The sequence below is a fragment of the Gracilinanus agilis genome, chromosome 4, assembly GCF_016433145.1.
Source record: "Gracilinanus agilis isolate LMUSP501 chromosome 4, AgileGrace, whole genome shotgun sequence".
Lineage (NCBI taxonomy): Eukaryota > Metazoa > Chordata > Mammalia > Didelphimorphia > Didelphidae > Gracilinanus > Gracilinanus agilis.
Genome location: NC_058133.1, coordinates 135,413,858 through 135,431,963, shown reverse-complemented (window position 1 = coordinate 135,431,963; position 18,106 = coordinate 135,413,858). Strand labels below are relative to the sequence as shown.

Below are 18,106 nucleotides of genomic sequence, written 5' to 3'. Positions count from 1 at the left end.
GCAATTAGGCCCCCCCGACTCCTCCCAATCTTGACGACCCGCCCCACAACAGCCCCCGAGTCCAGAGGAGGCCAGGTCCACCGAGGGCCGCAGAACCCGCCTTCCAACAACAAAGCAGCGGATTGGCTGCGAGGGCGCACGTGACCACAAGGCGGGGCTCCGCTGCGCGCTTATCTCAGACAAACAGGCCAGCCCAGGAAACCCGAACGCGGGGCTGGTTGTGGCTACAGTCCTAATATAGAGCAAGTCCCCCGAGCACCGCCCTAGCAACCGCCCCATAGCAACGCCTCGCCCTGGTTCCGGGCTCCCTTATCGCCCTCTGCCAGACCTTTCCTGTTCCCCGCGTAGCCTCCTCTGGGCTTGGTTCACGTGACTCGGTTTTGGGGAGGGGTACCGGAGTAGACGCTAGGAGGGCGGAGCGAGGCTGCGCGGGGTAGGGAAGGAGGTGGGTGTGGGAGGGTTGCTTGATGCGTCATCAGGACGCGCCAGCCGGGGTCACCGTGTCGCGCTTAGCTGTTTAGGTCCTGGCTTGAGAAGATGGCCGCTGAACGGCCCGTTTTAGTTTGCGGGCCCGGCAATGCATGCTGGGCAGCGCCGTGGTCTTCGGCTCGGGGTTCGGTGCGGGACTTCATCTGCTCTTACTGCCAACATCGGGTAAGGGCACATGGGCGCAGGTCGGGGAAGGAGAAGAGGAGAGAGACGCAGGCCCTTTCTTGTTGTCTTCTGGTCTGTGCAGGGCCGGCTGGGCCCTAGAGGGGCTGGCTGGTCGGGGGTGCTCTTCCCTTGTAGCACTTCACCTAAGCTTCCGAAAGTTCGTGGTGTGAGGTCCTTGGACGTCAGGAATGCACTGGGAGTTTCCCTTCTTGGGTCTCAGCCTTCCTGGGGCCTGGTACCCTGTCCCCACAGCAGGTTGCCGCCCATCAGGACACTATCTTCCATGAGAGTCACAGCTCCCTGGCCAAGATATATCAAGTTTCAGACCCTGAAACCTCTCCCCTACAGGGAAGCAAAGGAGATGAGGGTGTTGATTTGGTCATGGGTGTGTGACCCTTCTAGTTTAGGGGTCTGTTTGTTGAAGCATTTCCCCTTTGTACTTGGCTGTATTTTCCTTTCTTGTTCACACATTTAACAAATGTTAAAACAACAGTAGTTTCAGAAGCTTTCGAAGACTTGGACTGTTTCCATAAGGAAGATATCTGTTTGCAAATACCATGGTTTCTCAGCTTCCTCTTTTTCTTCCCACACACATAATCCACTTTACAAACTGTCAACAGACCTGTTTTCATCTGTGACCATCTGAATTGGAGAACACTTCCAGAAATAATTCGGATCTTAATGTTTCTGAAATTTCCAATTCTTAATCCTTAAGTGCAGCGTTTACATCGATAAATTCCTGCAATGAGACTGGGGGTGGGAAATGAGCACTTGATAATGGAAAGTAAAATGTTAAATCAGAGTTAAGAAAATTAAAGTATATTTTCAAGTATTTCAGGACCACCATAATGATGAAAAATTTTACAAAGTTCCCCTATAACATTTGGAGTTGCCAGGAAGCTGATATAGTACAAGAGAAAGAACACTCACTGGGATCAGAGGACCTGGGTTCAAATCCCTTTGATGGTGACTACCTGTGGTACTGTTTAACTTCTCTGTACCTCAGCTTCCTCATCTGTATTGGATGGATTACATGGTTTCCAAGGTTGTTTCTTGTTTTAGAACTTTGTCAGTCAAACCATAGTCATGTTTTGGAGAATAAGACTTTCTGTACATTTCTGATAAAATGGAACAATAACAAAAAAGAACATCCATGGGAGAGGTGTTTATCTATGAAATGGCTAATGGTTTAGGAAGTCAGCAAATATTTATTAAATTAATACTGTGTGTCAGGAACTATGCAAAGTTGTTGGAATCTAATGGAGAAGATAATATGCAAACAACTCTGTGCCAACAAGATATATATAGGATAGGTGGGATATAATCAGCAGAGGGAAGGGACTAATATTGAGGAAGACTTGGAAATATTTTTATGGGAAGTAGGATTTTGGCTGAGATTTGTAGCCAAGAGGGAGAGGGTGAGGAGTGAGAGGTTTCTAGGCAGGGGGAAAGCCATTGAAAATGCCCAGAATAAGGAAATAGTTTGTATTATTCAAGGATCAACAGAGAAGCCGGAGTCATTGGATCATAGAGTGTGACTTCAGGAGTAAGATAAAAGACAACTGGAAATACAGGAAAGGACCAGATTATAAAAGGCTTTAAAAACTAGGGAATTTTATATCTGATCTTGAGGGCAATTGAGAGACCCTAGAGTTTATTGACTTGGAATATGGGAGTAGGGTGGTGACATGATACAGCTTGATCTTTAGTAAGGCCAGTTTGATAGCTGAGTGGAAGATGGATTGGAGAAGGTGAAGATTTGAAGTAGGAAGGCCAACTAGAAGGTTATTAGTATAGTCCAGGTGTGAGGTGGAAAAGGCCTTTTAATAATGAGGAAAAGCTTTTCATGCCTATTAACCCTCACTTTATTACTGAGGATTCCTAGAATGTAGTAAATTGTTATTTTGTCATGTGAAGCTGACCTGGTCCTTTAAGGAGACAGGTCTATTGCAGTGACTGGCAGTGCTTAAGGAGGTAGTTTAGCAGAGCCAACTGGTGCTTTAAAAAAGAACAAAAATGGTAATGTATCTTTGAAGCTTTTTAAGGCACTACTTTTCCTTCCCTATTTCCCCCCACCCCAGGCTTCATGTTGCTTTTTTATGATTTGTTTTTCCACTCTTCAAGGCTCTTTATAATTCATTTTAGCTTGATATCACTGGTATAAAAATATTTTGTGGAAATCACTGTATAATTTGTTTTGGGCCCTGAAACTTCTTTTGTATGGCCAAGCCAGATGCTGTGCTACACAGAAGGTAGCAGTTTATAACTAAAAGGGTTATGAGAATCTTTTAAAATATGCTCTAACAATCTGAATTGAATCATATCTATAATCCAGAAAATTGTTTCTTTTGTATTTCTTGTTTTTATATTGCTACTCTTTAAAATTATTATAAACTATTTAATCATCAACAAAAAGATACAAAATAAAGACTGATATCTTACATAAAGTCCTTGTATGTGACAATGGAAAGCCATACAAATGAGGTAACAAAAAATACATTTGGGTCATCTTCCAAGTCCATTTGAAGTTCCACTACACTTGGCTTTGTTTGTATATATAGTCAGTGTATACACAGTTTGAATTTTCCTGATCTTATTTGCCCACTAATTGTAAAGAATGGCATTTTTTAAAGAACTTTTTATTATATCCAGGGTATTCCAGTGGATTACTTCTATGTCAAGTGTAATGGACAGCTAACTAATACTGAAGATATCGTTCAATATGGAGCAGTTTATAGTCTGGAGCCCAGACTTTGTGGAGGAAAAGGAGGTAATTAATGTTTTCTAGATGTATCTAGCTAGTAATATAGCTAGATATTATCCCCTATTTTTGTTCCTATCTAAATATATTTTTGCTTTCCTTAATTTCTAAAAGGAATAATTTTTCCCCTAGCATTCTTACAACTCCTGGTCTTTGAAAACTTTGGTAACAAGAGTTGAAAAAAAGTAATTGATTAAAGACTTTGCTTAAAATAAAAGGAAGAATATTTTCATAATATTTCTGCTCTTACCAGTTTTTTAGCTGGTTGCTTGAGTTCCAGTGGAGATCCAAGTTCATACTAAGGACTAGAAAAGTCTGTGATTTCAATTTGCAGGAATAATTTGTCTGCAGTAAAATTTTTGAGAAGGGATCAGGGAATAAATTCCAAAAATGAACATAGTAGGTAAATGCTTCCCAGGATTTTTCTAGATGTAACATACAGTGTCTTTTTGGAACCTTAAATGACTTCAGATGTTGAGAGAGTTAGTAAATCTCTACTCAGAATATTTAACCTCTTTGAATCCCACAGGAGGAACTTATTGGACCAACTAGTTTTAGCTTAAAATTACATTTCTTTTGAATACTCTGCAACCTCTTACCAAGTGATTTTCAGAGCCATTCATCTCAGAACACTTGGCTAGTTGCCTGTGCTTTTGGAATATCTTATTTGAGCACAGATGCGTTTATGGGAGAAAGAACTTTCCATAAGTAAAGAAAAACAACTCAAGTGGAAAAAAATTAGTGGAAAAATTGTTTATACATTTTTTTTACCTATGTTGCTTAGGATGATCAGAACCTTAATTTTTTTGCAAAAATTTCAAGATCATCTTTAATCTTTAGACTTGTTATGGGTGTAACATTTTGCCTAATTAAAATGCTTTTTAATCCTTAGATAAAACTTTATGCAATGCATTATCATTTTTTAATGTGCTTTTCTCTTTTGCCTGGAGAGTGGATTTAAAGCTTACATAGTAGCTATTTAGTGTTATAAAATTTATCATCCTCACTATCAAAATTTAGTAATTTGAAAATAAATCAAATGTGTCTATTGGATAGTTCTTCATTTGAAATCTTATCACTTTACCTCAGGTTTTGGATCTATGCTTCGAGCACTTGGTGCTCAGATTGAAAAAACTACTAATCGAGAAGCATGTCGAGATCTCAGTGGAAGGAGACTTCGGGATGTCAACCATGAAAAGGCGTAAGATAACTTCTTTTTTAAAAAGGAAATACAGCTTCCTAAAAAGCAGAGTTATATTTTGCTGCATAAGTCAGAAATGCAGACTTTGAATATTTCTTCTCAAATTCATATGATCATAGATATCATCTAGCCAGACCCTTCATTTTACATCATCCCTTGCTATATTGTGGTTCACTTATCATGGCTTCACTGTATTGTGAGTTTAAAAAAAAAATCTAAATCTGTATTGTGGAGTTTTCATTATTATTATGGGATTTTGTGGATGAATATCATACTATACACAATGGAAATGGAGTATGCTGTTACTTTGTGGATTTTTAACCTATCACGGGGATCTCTGAACATAACTCCCACGCTAAGTGAGGGATCACTGAATTATTTTATCTGATGCACAACAACAACCCTAGAAAAGGTAGATGTCATGATTTTTTATTATCTCCATTTTACAGAAGGAAACAGAGGTTAAGTGACTTGCCCAAGGTCACACAATTAGTAAATGTCTTAGGTCATATCTGAACTCAGATTTTCCTGACTACAGGTCTTATGCTTTGTCTACTGCACCTGTCTCTCTAAAGAGGCAGAGGAGAGAAGAAGGCACCTATTAGAGATGTTATAAAGGTAATATTGATAAGCTATGGCAACAGAGTGGACAAAGGAAGTAAGAAAGAGGAATTGAAGATGACACCTAGGTTTCAAGCCCAGATGACTTGGGAGGATAACAATACCTTTAATAGTAACAGTGAAGTTCAGAATAGTGGAATGTTCGAAGATAAAGCCTGCTCTAGGAATTGTTTGAGAGAATGGCTGTTTTCTTATATTTTTATTAAGGATTCCTGATGTACATAATGGATCATTTCTATTGATATTTTGTAGAGGAGGAGAAAGTTGATGTGGATTGGTAATTATTGATGGCCTCTCAGTTCCTCTGGGGGGCAAAATCATATAAATTGCTGTCCTATTTTTGTTCACTTCACTATAAAGTACAACAGTTCATAAAGAAGAGTTTTCTGTAAAATTGTCCATTTCATTTGGCAAAACAATAATGCATTATATTCACATACAATGATTTATTAGCCATTCCCTAATAGGTGGGGACCACCTTAGTTAGGTTTAAAGCCAAGCTCTCTGTGGATCTGTTTTTCCTTCTCATGCTTCTTACTTTTTCCTGACACTACCCTGCTCCTGGTCTCTCATCATCTTCCTCTTTTGAAAATGTAGTTTTTCCTTGACTGTTATGCTCTTATTTTGGCAAGGTTCTTTTGGCTTTTTTGTAGCAGTTACTTAACATAAGTTAAACTTCTTTAAAAACTGGTTATAGTCCATATCAATATCTTCACATTTATCTTGTAATGGGAAAAGAATAGAGATAGGATAAGATTTAAGAGAAGTGGAAGGCTGTCTTTAAGGCACATACTAGGAACTCAAGGGAAAGGATTTGAGCAGGCAGAAGGCAGAGGAGGAACAGTTTAGAAGTGACAACTGCTAGAGTGACTTGACTTCCTGTGGAAGGTTAAGGGCTTCCTGTCCAGGAATGGTGGAGGAAAGGCAGGCTTATCAGAGCTCATCTGCCTCACCTGACTGTGGAGGAGTAACCCCTAATTCATCTTTGGAGGTTCTCTATTTAACTGGGAAAGATCTAGAACAGGATCTGACCATACCTGCTGTGCTTTTCAGAAGGTTTAACCAAAAAAAAAATCCTGTCAGATTGGCTTTGAGGTTTTTACGTTGGGGGTCAGACCTCCTGGGGCGAACTTAGCTGTTGGACTTCATTTATAACAGTTTTCGGAGATAGCCTTTGGGGAATAAATCAAACCAACTACTGAGGGTCATAGATAGTTAACTTATTCAGTTTTGAGGATACCTAGATAGAAACAGAGAGTTAGCTGGAAGAAACAGAAGCCTCCCTCTTGTGAGGGACATAGAAGATTGGGAAACTAGCTAGATCCCTTAGAGTTAGGGACCCCTTGTTCTGATCCTCAGTTTGTATTCCCTCTTAAATAAAAGAGATACTGTTTTTTTATAACAATTGTCTCTAAGGCGTTTGGGCAACTGGTCCAGTGAGAGAAAGTTATTCAGTTTTACTCTCACTAACTGGAGGTTAGAATACCCAGCTGAGTATTCAGGGGGATCCCTGAGTGGATCTACCATTACCTCCTTCCTGTTTTCTTTTTTTTTAATATGTTTCCCAATTTTCAGCATTATCATTTTTTTGAATGGATCATGTTGGAGATTTTGAACATCATCTTGTTTAGGCAGGCCATGATTTCACATAGTGTTTTCTTCTCATCTTCATCCTTTTGATTTGGTGTTGAGTTTTTGACCTTTGCTCTAACCAGTGAGTAGTCTGAACTATACACATCCAATTCTGCAATTACTCCCACTTCAGTAACCAATTTCTTATTCGTTAACAAATAGTTTCATTTTCACATAGGTATTTGTTATACAATATGTCTAGTGACTTCAAACCTCTTTTCTGTATTCACTCCTTCCTTTCTCTTCCTTCTATTTGCCTGTGATAAACCTGTGGCTTTGCTTGCTGGCAGCATAAAGTTTTTCTTGGCATTCTTAATTGCCTTTAGCATACACACCTATCCAGGGTACAAATCTTCTGGAACTCAAATTTTGTACTTAATACAAATTATGGTGCCTTTTCAAATCCTGCCTTTGTACTAGGGGACTTTCATATTCATAGAGATGTATCCTCAAGTTCCCTAAGTTCCCAGTTCTTTAACCTCCTTAAAAATCCCATGACCTATTCCTTCCCTCTAATGGCAACACATTAGATCTCAACATGATCCACAAGTGTCTGAGTAGGAACTCTGACAGTCTTCTGTCTGATCTTAACTTCTCTCATTCTACTTCTTCCTCTGTCTTATCCCTTCCTAAAATGATTTTTCAACATCACTACTAAGGCTTCCAGGCAGAGCTTCTACTCTCCTCATTTTCTCAGGTCATTGAACCTGCTCTGATTTTACTTTTCTCTCTCTCTCCAGCCTCAACCCAACAGTCATTTCAGCTTTCCACACTTCTCTGTTCTTGTATCCATTATCCCCCTGCCTGTTGCTACTTCTTTCTCTCTTGCCATACTAGTAGATTAAAGGCATTTATATTTGTTGGCTTTCCCCTCTCAGAATGGCTGAATGGGTAAAACAGCAAGCTGAACGAGAAGCAGAAAAAGAACAGAGACGCCTGGAGAGGCTGCAGCGGAAGCTGGTGGAACCAAAGCACCACTTTACCAGTCCTGACTATCAGCAGCAGTGTCATGAGATGGCTGAGCGCTTGGAGGATTCAGTCCTCAAAGGTAAGAATGGAGGCTGTGCAATTCCTCATACTAGAAAAGCTATTCCAAACTGTGGGGTGTGGTTCATTGGTTTGAGGCCTGCATTAAGGAAGCTCCCTCCATCAAGGCAGATCAGACATTGTACTACACCTTTGAGTCTTAGAGTTGACTAACAGAAGACACTGAGAGGTTGGATGTTCTTACCCAGACAGGCTGTATTAGTGGTGGGAAATCAGGCCTTCTTGACTCTGAGACTAGCTGTTTACTCACAATACTATACCAGCCTTTCAGATAGTTTAACTCTTAATTTAGACTCTCCTCTCCTCTGACTACTGAAATCTCTACTTTCCTTAGAGGCCCAAATTAAGTGGACCATTTCTCCATCCCAAGTGAAAGTTCTCTCTTCCTTTTCAAATGTTTCATAACTCTTTGTTTAGTCTCTAGGTGTCAAACTATCTGCAGATCTTTAGAATGCTGCTTCTCCCCTCCCCCCTCATTAAAATAGAATTGGGAAATGCTTAGCAAAATGAAAAAAAAAATTAAAAAAACAAACATAAATAATGGTAATATGCTACCATGAGGGATCTCTTTCTACTTGAATTCGACACTACCAGTTTAGACATTTGCCCTTCTCTCATTAGATTGCTATCTCTGACAGCAAGGTCTTTTTCCATCTAGCTTGTCTTCAATGCTAAACATGATGTATTAGTACACAACACTAAGAACAAATCACATAATAGATGCTTGAATTAGTGATTTGGATTCTCAATGAGTTTTGTGTTTCCTGTGAATAATTTTATATGTTTATATTCATGTGTGTATGTATATCTCATCATTATATATAACTAAATTGGTTTTCAAAAGAAGGCTAAAGGTTATTTGTTTCTAATTTCATTTCACAGCTTTAAAGTTTTTGGTTAAATACTAGAGAGTTTCTTGTTTAAATCTAGTGGATTTAGTAAGGAATGGCCCACAGCTTAATCAATTTTAAAAAAAAATGAAGTCTTAAGTAAGTTGGAGCCTAAGGTCTGTGTGCGCATGCTTGTGTGTGTGTGTTCATATAACTTTTTTTTTTTTTAAACCCATACCTTCCGTCTTAGAATCAATACTATGTATTGGTTCCCAGGCAAAAGAACTTTAAGGGCTAGACAATGGGGGTTAAGTGACTTGTCCAGGGTCACACAGCTAGGAAGTGTCTGGGGCCAGATTTGAACCCAGGATCTCCCGTCTGTGGACCCATCAATCAACTGAGCCTCCTAGTTGCCCCCAGACACTTTTCAAAAATGATCTAGATAGGAGGTAGCTAGATGGCTCAATGGATTGAGAGGCAGGCCTAGAGACAGGAGGTCCTAGATTCAGATCTGGCCTCAGACACTTCCTAGCTGTGTGACTCTGGGCAAATCACTTAAACTCCATTGCCTAGCCCTTAAAGTTCTTTTGCCTGGGAACCAATACATAGTATTGATTCTAAGACAGAAGGTAAGGGGTTAAAAAGACTGATCTGGTTAAGAAAAACAATTGTTCAATTTTCTGGTCAGGTATGCAGGCTGCCTCCAGCAAGATGGTGTCACCTGAAATTAGTGATAATAGGAAACGACCTAGTGAACCTGAGATAAGTGGTGGAATCAAATCAAGGAAAAGGAAATGCTTTTGGTAAGTTACATAATACTAGTTGCAATATTTTAGGATTTCAGTTATTGAACAAATGACTATATAACCACCTGTTAGCCTTATGCAGTAAATTTTTATATCATAGTGAAAGGGTGCTCAAAAATTGTGTAATGGGAAAGATATTTGAATTTGGAATCAAAGGATTTAGGTTTGAATTCTGGAACTTGTCTTGCCTTTGTCTATGACTTTAAGTTATATCACCTCCTTGCCCCTCAGTTTCTTTATCAGTAACACAAGGGGGTTATATTAGGTGATCTCTTAGTTCTGAATCCTAAAAGCCCTCTCTAGGGCTGTATAGCCTTTAAGTTGAAATCCTTTCCATTTTGCTTACTCTAGTAGTGGTGGCTGGAATACCTTTATTACAGAAAGAATCAGCAAAGTTCTTTTTGTCTTAGGAATGAAAAATCACAGTATTATTTTCAATACTTTTTGGCTAATGAAAGAAGTAAACTTTATACACTGTTAAATAGATTACTTGTTTGTGTGTCCTTTCCCTTTTTTTGGTCATTATTCTTTAGGGGGGAAAAAAGAGTAAGTCCCTAATTGAGAAATGGTTCAAGGACATAAACAAGCTAGTTTCTAAGAGAGAAATCCAAGCTATCAATAACCATTTGAAAAAATGCTCCAATTCAGGTGCAGATCAAAGTATACTATCACATTAGTTTATTTATGGTTGTATTCTAGTTTTGATTTTAAATGAATCTCTCTTACAACAGTGACCAATACAGAAGTATGTTTTGCATGATAATACATGTATAATCCAGATCAAGTTGCTTACCATCTCTGAGAAGGGGAAGGAAAGAGAGGGAGACAATTTGGATCTTATTTTGGAAAATGTATGTTGAAAATTATTATTACATATGTCTGGGAAAATAAAGTATTTTTGAATTTAAAAAGTGCAAAAAAGAAAAAAAAGCTTCAAATAACTAATAGAGAAATGCAAAGTAAAGCATTTCTTGGATACCATCTCACACCCTTCAGATTAGCAAAGTTGAGAAAAAACAGAAAATATGTTGATTGAGCTATCTGAATGTAGGAAGACAGAAACTTTAATGTACTGTAGAAAGAGCTGTGAATTTGTCTAGCCAATTTGGAGTTATGCCACCAAACTAAACTGCCTACTTTTTGATCCTTTGTTACCACTACCAGACCAGAGATAAAAAAAGGGAAAAGAACTCTGGACAAAAATATTTATAGCAGCTCTTTTTTATTTGTGGGTAAAAACTAAAAACTTATCAGTGCTTATCATTTGCTCATTAATGTGATGCTTATCAATTTCAGAATGGCTGAACAAATAATAAAGTGGAATATTATTAAGCTGTAAGAAACAGTGAAGGTTTTAGAAAAACATGAGAAGACAGAGTAAAGTGAGTGGAACCAAGAGAACAATTTGTACTATAACAATATTATAAAGACAACTTGGAAAGATTTAAGAATGCTAATCAGTGCAGTGATTAGCCACAATTGTAGGAAGCCCATGATGAAGTATTCTAAATATTTCCTGATAGACTCAGGGTACAAATTGAAGCATATAATTTGGGGAATATGGCCAGTGCAAGAATATATTTTGCTTGATAATGCATTTTATGCAGTTTTTTCTTTTTTTAATGAAAGAGGGAGCGGGAGAAAAAATAGATTTTTAATTTAAAAATTATTTTAAAAAGACTAAAGTAAATTTTCAACATTTCTTTTTAATTATTCATGGTTTTATCTAATTTCTTAGGATTGAGATTAATTCAGTATTAAAAACTTACAAATTAAATGAATCCCTTGAAATATAATTTACTTAAAATTAAGATTCATTATGAAGCAAAGGCACTTTACAGTTAATAGGTCTTTTATACCATTGTGTATACTATGTCCTTAAAATTCTCTTACCTCTTCTGCCAGGTAAGCTTTTTTTTTCCCATACTGAACATCTTTCCTGGACAATTTTGTTTTTTTAAACCCCTACCTTCCGTCTTGAAGTCAATACTGTGTATTGGCTCCAAGGCAGAAGAGTGGTAAGGGTAGGCAATGGGGATCAAGTGACTTGCTCAGGGTCACACAGCTGGGAAGTGTCTGAGGCCAGATTTGAACCTAGGACCTCCTGTCTCTAGGTCTGACTCTCAATCCACTGAGCTACCCAGCTGCCCCCTGGACAATTTTTTTTAAAACTCTTACCTTTTGCCGTAGTTTCAGTTCTAAGACAGAAGTGGCAATCAGAGTTAAATGAATAGCCATGTTCCAAAACTGATCCCCATTTCTTTTCCAATAGGATGGGCATGGAAGGACTGGAGGATGCTGCTGGAAGTTCAGATGATGGAGAAAGTGAAGAAGTCCCTAGCACTTCAGGAATGAGCTTCCGCTCACCAAATGACTGTCACAGTAATGCTCACAAGTCAGCAGAATCCATGAGTTGTAAGGATTCTGTAGGAATGAGTCCTGGTGTCAGTGTATCAGAAAAACTACAGGTGCCCACAGTTCATTCTGAGACCATTGCCCCAACAGAAGTGTGTGGTGAGCTGGGTGAAAAGCCCACAAAGAAGCAAGAGAATGCAGAAGAGATGCATGTGGGGAGAAAAATCGGCACGGAGCAGGAAGCATGTGTGACAGAAAAAAAAGAAAAGCCCAATACAGCACAGGACAGGCAAGGAGAAACCCAGAGAGGGACTGAAGGAGATCTAGAAGAGATGCCAGTTAACAAATCAGAGGAAAGTCCAACAGGAAACAAAGTGAGTCATATTTTTAGGATCGGTTTCTTAAAGAAATCCATTTTCTTCTCATATTTGCAGAAATAAGAATTGTGACTTTTTAATGCATCTTTTGCCCTTTTTTGGCCTTTGCCACTTTGGGTTCATGTGCCTCGGCTTTTCCATTGTAGGGCTCTGGAAATTAGGACACTTCGTCACTAGGTGGTGCTCATGTATAGGCTTAATTATTGGTTATAGCTATTGAAAGTTCCCATCAGTAAATGCTATGTAGTACCTTAACAGAATTTTCAAGGGAATATAAATTAGAAGTTCTGTAAAATGGATCTTTTGTATTTGAGAAAAGACACCCTATATTCACAGGAAGGAGGACATTTGAGTCATTTTCTTTTTTTCTGTTTCTTTTAGGATGTTCAAGAACCTCTAAATCTTCTGGCATTCAACTCAGTTGCGGAAATGGAAGTGTTGGGTTTGGATAAGCTTAAATTGGAACTAATGGCACTAGGACTTAAGTGTGGAGGCACCTTACAGGAAAGAGCAGCAAGACTCTTCTCTGTCAGAGGACTAGCAAAAGAACAGATAGATCCTAGTTTATTTGCCAAGCCTTCTAAAGGGAAGAAGAAAAAAAATTCATAAAGGCTCATTTCTTACTGCCTTATATACCAGCAGGTTTTTTTCTCTGAAAATGGTAACCTCTATTACTGTTTCTGCAATTATTTGATTAAAATTGAACTTTTTATTAGTTTGATTGGTTTTAAAATTATATTTAAAGAGGCATAACTTGGAACTACAATAAACATGTTTTATATGATATGAAAATTGTAAATTGTACAAGTCATTGCAACATGTTATGTTTTATGTCTTCATAAAAAATAGAAAGCTATTTTATTTAAAATGTGGATATTTTGAAAGGTGAATAAAATGATTAGTTTTACTATATTCAGAATATTTTTTAGACAGTAAGATGATTTAGAAGTGGTTTACATTCCAAGTCAAATAAACAATCATTTATTAAGCCCCTACCCTATTCTAGGCATTATGCTCAGTGGTAGAGGTACAACGAAAAGGAAAAAACCTATCCCTTCTCTCGTTTAAAGAACAGTTGAAGGAGCTGGGGATATTTCTATTAGGACTTGATTTGAATGACTGTCATTTTGAAGTTTCAGAATAATTCTTTTGTAGCTACAGAGCATAATTTTAAGACCCATGGGATACAAAAGTAAGAGGGAGGCATATTTTGGTTTGGTCTGAAGAAGAATTTTCTTTCAGATGTGTTCTTTTATCACCTACTTTGCCCAAGAATGAGTTTCCCATCACTGAAAGTATTGAATAGTTATCTTTCAGGCACATTGTAATGAGGGGGCCCTACTTTTGTTGGAAAGCTAAGCTAAATTATTTGAGGGTCTTTCTGACTTTAAATAGGGAAAATTTTGTTGTGTGCTTCATTCATCCTTCCCTCCCCACCCAAAATTTAATGGGAGGACAGATTTAAATGTTAGAGGAAAGGAGGATAATCCTTTTTAGAAATGTTCCTTGTTAATTTTCACCATGGTCTTGTCATTTCATTTAAAAATTTAAAAAACGAAAAAACCTGCCTAGTTTCTTCAAGAAAAGGGTGAGTAAATTCTTGCTATTGGAAGATGCTCAATTAGTGAATGCTGAGAAGTCCGATTTACAAAAACAAAAATTGTGTTTTTGTGACTAACAGAAATCAGAGGAAATAGAACGCTTTATAGTAGTAACAATGCTTTGAATATCTGGGTATGCTATTCAGTTTAACAAACCCAGAGTGTCTTCCTTCTGTGCTCAAAGATAATTGCCATTTTGCATTTAGAATCTATGTAAAGAAAATTATAAAGTGATTTTTATGGAAATGAATACTAAGCAAGAGGATGTTTTACATATAATGGCTATGTTGAAAGCACAAAATTAATTTGGGAAGTATCAACATTTTTACCAGTATATTTTGACTGGTAGGATTAGATCAAGCTACAACAAAATTTATATGGAAAGACAAGTAATAATATCAAGAAGGGATTATGAAAAAAGTGGTGAAAAAGGGATTTTTGCTTTGCCTTCTCCACCCCCAAAAAATCATAGATGGGAGATTTCATCAGTTCACAATCCTCTGTAACTTTATTAGCCAAATCTTGGAGAAGTTGTCTGAGGCTTAGTTAGGTTGCACAGTTTTCACAATTAAACAGGTATAAGTGCCAGAAGCTGCATTTGAATTCAAGTCTTACCTATTGTATGTTCAACCCTCTTGTCAAACTAAAGTTGCCTCAGCTATCAAAGAAGTGTTAAATCAAACTATCTGGGGCTGTACTAGATAAGCCAGGGAAACGGATCAGTAGGAACAGGGAGAATGGCATAATGCCTAAAAAGAGAGCCTAAAGTCAAAGACCTGAATGCAAGTGAAAAACTCCCATATTCTAGAAAGTTTTCTAAAATGAGTCTCAGGGAAGGTGGCAACTTACACTAGCTAAGTGTGATGGAGTTAGGGAATCCAAAAGAAAAACCAAAAATATGTCTGAAAAACCCAAGATTGGGGGAAAAAATTCAATCAAATTTGTTAGAAAAAATATGGATCACCCAATAGCAAAAAATGAATTTAACCTGCCCTGCATACCATAATAAAATTCAATTTGATCAGTAATCAAATGTAACTTTTTACTCAGAAAATTGGCAAAGAGATAAAAACAATAAAAAATGTGTATTGGAGTTGTAAGAAATAGGGACATTGCTGCCTCATTGGTGAAGCTGTGGACTGGTGCCGTTAAAGACAAACCTTGACCATAGCCCAATAGTTACAAAAATGATTCTACTACTAGGCCTGGTGACCCCACTGCCAAGATTTGTCACCTTTCTATGGAAAAATATTTATGGGAGCTTTATTCATAATAACAAAAACACTTTCAAGGCAAATGCTTGGGGGAAATGGTGGTAGGATATTAGTTGAATACATAATTACTGCTGGGTAAAATATGACATGTAGAAAAATGTGAGTGAGAATCAAAACAACATCCTCTGGTTATCACTATGTCTGTTTTGAAGGTAGCAAATCTAATAAAAGTCCACAGACAGAGGAGGACATAGGAAATAAGGCATTCTTTTGCCAGAGTGTTGTAGAAGGAAGAATGTTGAATTTAGAATCAGAAGCCTGGGTGAATCTCAGTAGAAATTTGTGTGGGCACTTAAAACTCTGAATCTCAGTTTTCAAACTGAGGGGATTAGATGGGAATAACTTCTGAGGTCTCTTCCATTTCTACATTTTAGATATACAAGGTGCCCCAGCTTTAATAGCTTACACATTCATTTGAGTTTTAATAGCTTAAAAATCCACCAAGTTAAATAAAATTAAAAAAAATTTTTTTTTAATCCACCAAGTCTTTTGTAACACCTCATATAATGAGGCAGTCACACATCTTACATATATGTGTACTAGAATGTTGAGGGGATACTATGAGTAGCAGCTACTACAGGGCTTATTAGTGATACTATTTGCTTCAATTCTTAACATTTTTTTCAATTACATGTAATAAATTTCCACATCAATTCCGATGCTAAATGATCCAAACTGCCTTCCTCCTCTTCCCTCTGTGCTCCCAGAGCTGGCGAACAATTTATTCTGGGTTATACATGTATTATCATACAAAACATTTCTGTATTGTTCATTTTTGTGACCAATCTTATAAAAGCAAACCCCCAAAATATATACCCAATTAAACAGGTGAAAAATCATCTGCTTTCATCTTAGTTGCTGCAATTCTTAAACGAATGCTCGAGTTCTTTTCGTAGGCACTCTCTTGGTGGATTGCAACTCCCTCCTAGACAATGTTCATCTAGTGGTCAAATCAACAAGGCCCCAAACAAACAAACAAAATCCCTGCCTTCTCTGAGTCTTAAATTTGAGAGCATTAACAACTGGGATGGGGAAGCAGAGAAGGCTTCCTTTACATGGGTGGCATGTGAGCGGATCCTAGAAAGAATATAGGAGGGGCAGCTAGGTAGCTCTGGATAGAAAGCCAGGCCTGGAGACTTGGAGAATTCAGGTCCTGGGTTCAAATAATATGGCCTCAGGTATTTCCTAGCCATGTGACCCTGTGGCAAATCACTTAACCCCAACTGCCTAGCCCTTGCTGATATTTATAACTGATTCTAAGACAGAGGGTAAGGGTTTAAAAAGAAAAAAATAGGAGGAATGAGTCAATTCCACACATAGGTCAGTTTGTCTTAAATTGGACTTGGTGGCTCCTACTTCAGAGCTAGTGTTCTGCTGGCATTATCTTTTCCTTTTGTATCAGATCTAGTTCTTAGGGCATTCCTTTCCATGAGATAGGCACTAAGCGCTTTTTCATTATTTCACTCACAAGGTAGCCCTGGAGTAGAATTTTATCAGATTTTGAATATTTTCTAAAGTATATTTTTATTAATTTTTTTACATCAAGATTTGTCTTATCCAAGTCCCCTTCCTCTATTCCCCCTTCCAGGGAGCCATTCTGAAATAATACTTTTTAAAGAAAAGAACTTTTTAAAAGCAGTGAAACCAATCAATATATCAAAAAGGCTAAAAAGTATCTGCAGAGTACACAGGTGTAGACCTCTCACATCTGCAAAGAAGTTGAGTGTGACTGTCTTCTCATCTCTTCTTTGGAGCCAAGCTTGTTCTTTGTAATTTTGCAACGTTTACTTTTGTTCTGAGATTCTTTTCATGTCTTGACTTGGCTCCATTCTGAATCAAATCTTGTAAAACTTTTCATGCTTCTCTGTATTTATCTTACTCATTTCTTACCAGTGAGTAATGTTTCATCATGTACCATCATTTTCTTCCACTTCTTTGCTACTTACAAAATGTTCTGTTATAAATGTCTTAGCGTATGTGGGGACTTTTATTTTATTTTTATTTTTATCAGAGACCTCCTTAGGGGGTGGATAAGCTTTGCTGCAGAATCATTTAGAGCAGTGGTTCCCAAACTTTTTTGGCCTAACACCCCCTTTCCAGAAAAAATATTACTTAGCGCCTCTGGAAAGTAATTTTTAAAAAATTTTAATAGCAATTAATAGGAAAGATAAATGTACCTATGTCCATCACTGCTCCTCTGGATTGCTGCAGCACCCACCAGGGGGCGGTGGTGCCCACTTTGGGAATCACTGATTTAGAGTTAACTAAGTGGTACAATGGATAGAGCATTGGGACCAGAGCACTGAAGACCTGAATTCAAATGCAGTCATCCTGGGCAAATCCCTTAGTTAAGGCTTAACTTATTTGGCTCAGATTCCTCAACTATAAAATAGAGATAATAGTACCTACTTCGCAGATATGTTTTGAGGATATAGTTACAATATTTGTAAAGCACTTTGTAAGCCTTAAAGTGTCATGTAAATGCTGGCGATCATCATTACTTCTGGGTCAAAGAGTCACTTTATTTGCATAATACCATGTTGCTTTCCTAAATAGTTGTACTGATTCACAGCTCCACCATCAATGAACTGGTGTACCTGTCTTCCAGAAAACCCTCCAACATTGACTATTCCCATCTTTTTTGTGAATATGAAGTTATATCTTTAGGGGTTTTTTTTCCCTTCATAATTACATGTACAAACAAAAAAAATTTTTTTTTGTTCTAAGACCTCTCCCTCTCTCCTTCCTTCCCCCCCTTTTTGAGAAGGCAAACAAATTTATATTGGTCATACATATGCAATCATGCTAAACATTTCCATATTAATCATGACGTGAAAGAAAACAGACTCTTCCCCCCAAAAACCCACAAAAAAAAAAAAAGTAAAAAATTGTAGGCTGCAATATGCATTCAGAATCCATCAGTTCTTTCTCTGGCAGTGGATAGCAT

The 18,106-nt window shown here is 37.7% G+C and overlaps 1 protein-coding gene across 1 annotated transcript; it reads left to right on the top strand.

The window, feature by feature from the left end:
- The first annotated feature begins 532 nt into the window (after positions 1-532).
- SDE2 (SDE2 telomere maintenance homolog) lies at positions 533-13,071 on the top strand. Its single transcript, XM_044672393.1, has 7 exons — positions 533-654; positions 3,307-3,424; positions 4,505-4,616; positions 7,748-7,917; positions 9,435-9,549; positions 11,825-12,281; positions 12,666-13,071. Exons 1-7 carry the CDS (start codon positions 538-540, stop codon positions 12,891-12,893), a joined length of 1,317 nt encoding a protein of 438 aa, XP_044528328.1. The 5' UTR covers positions 533-537; the 3' UTR covers positions 12,894-13,071.
- Positions 13,072-18,106: the final 5,035 nt, after the last annotated feature.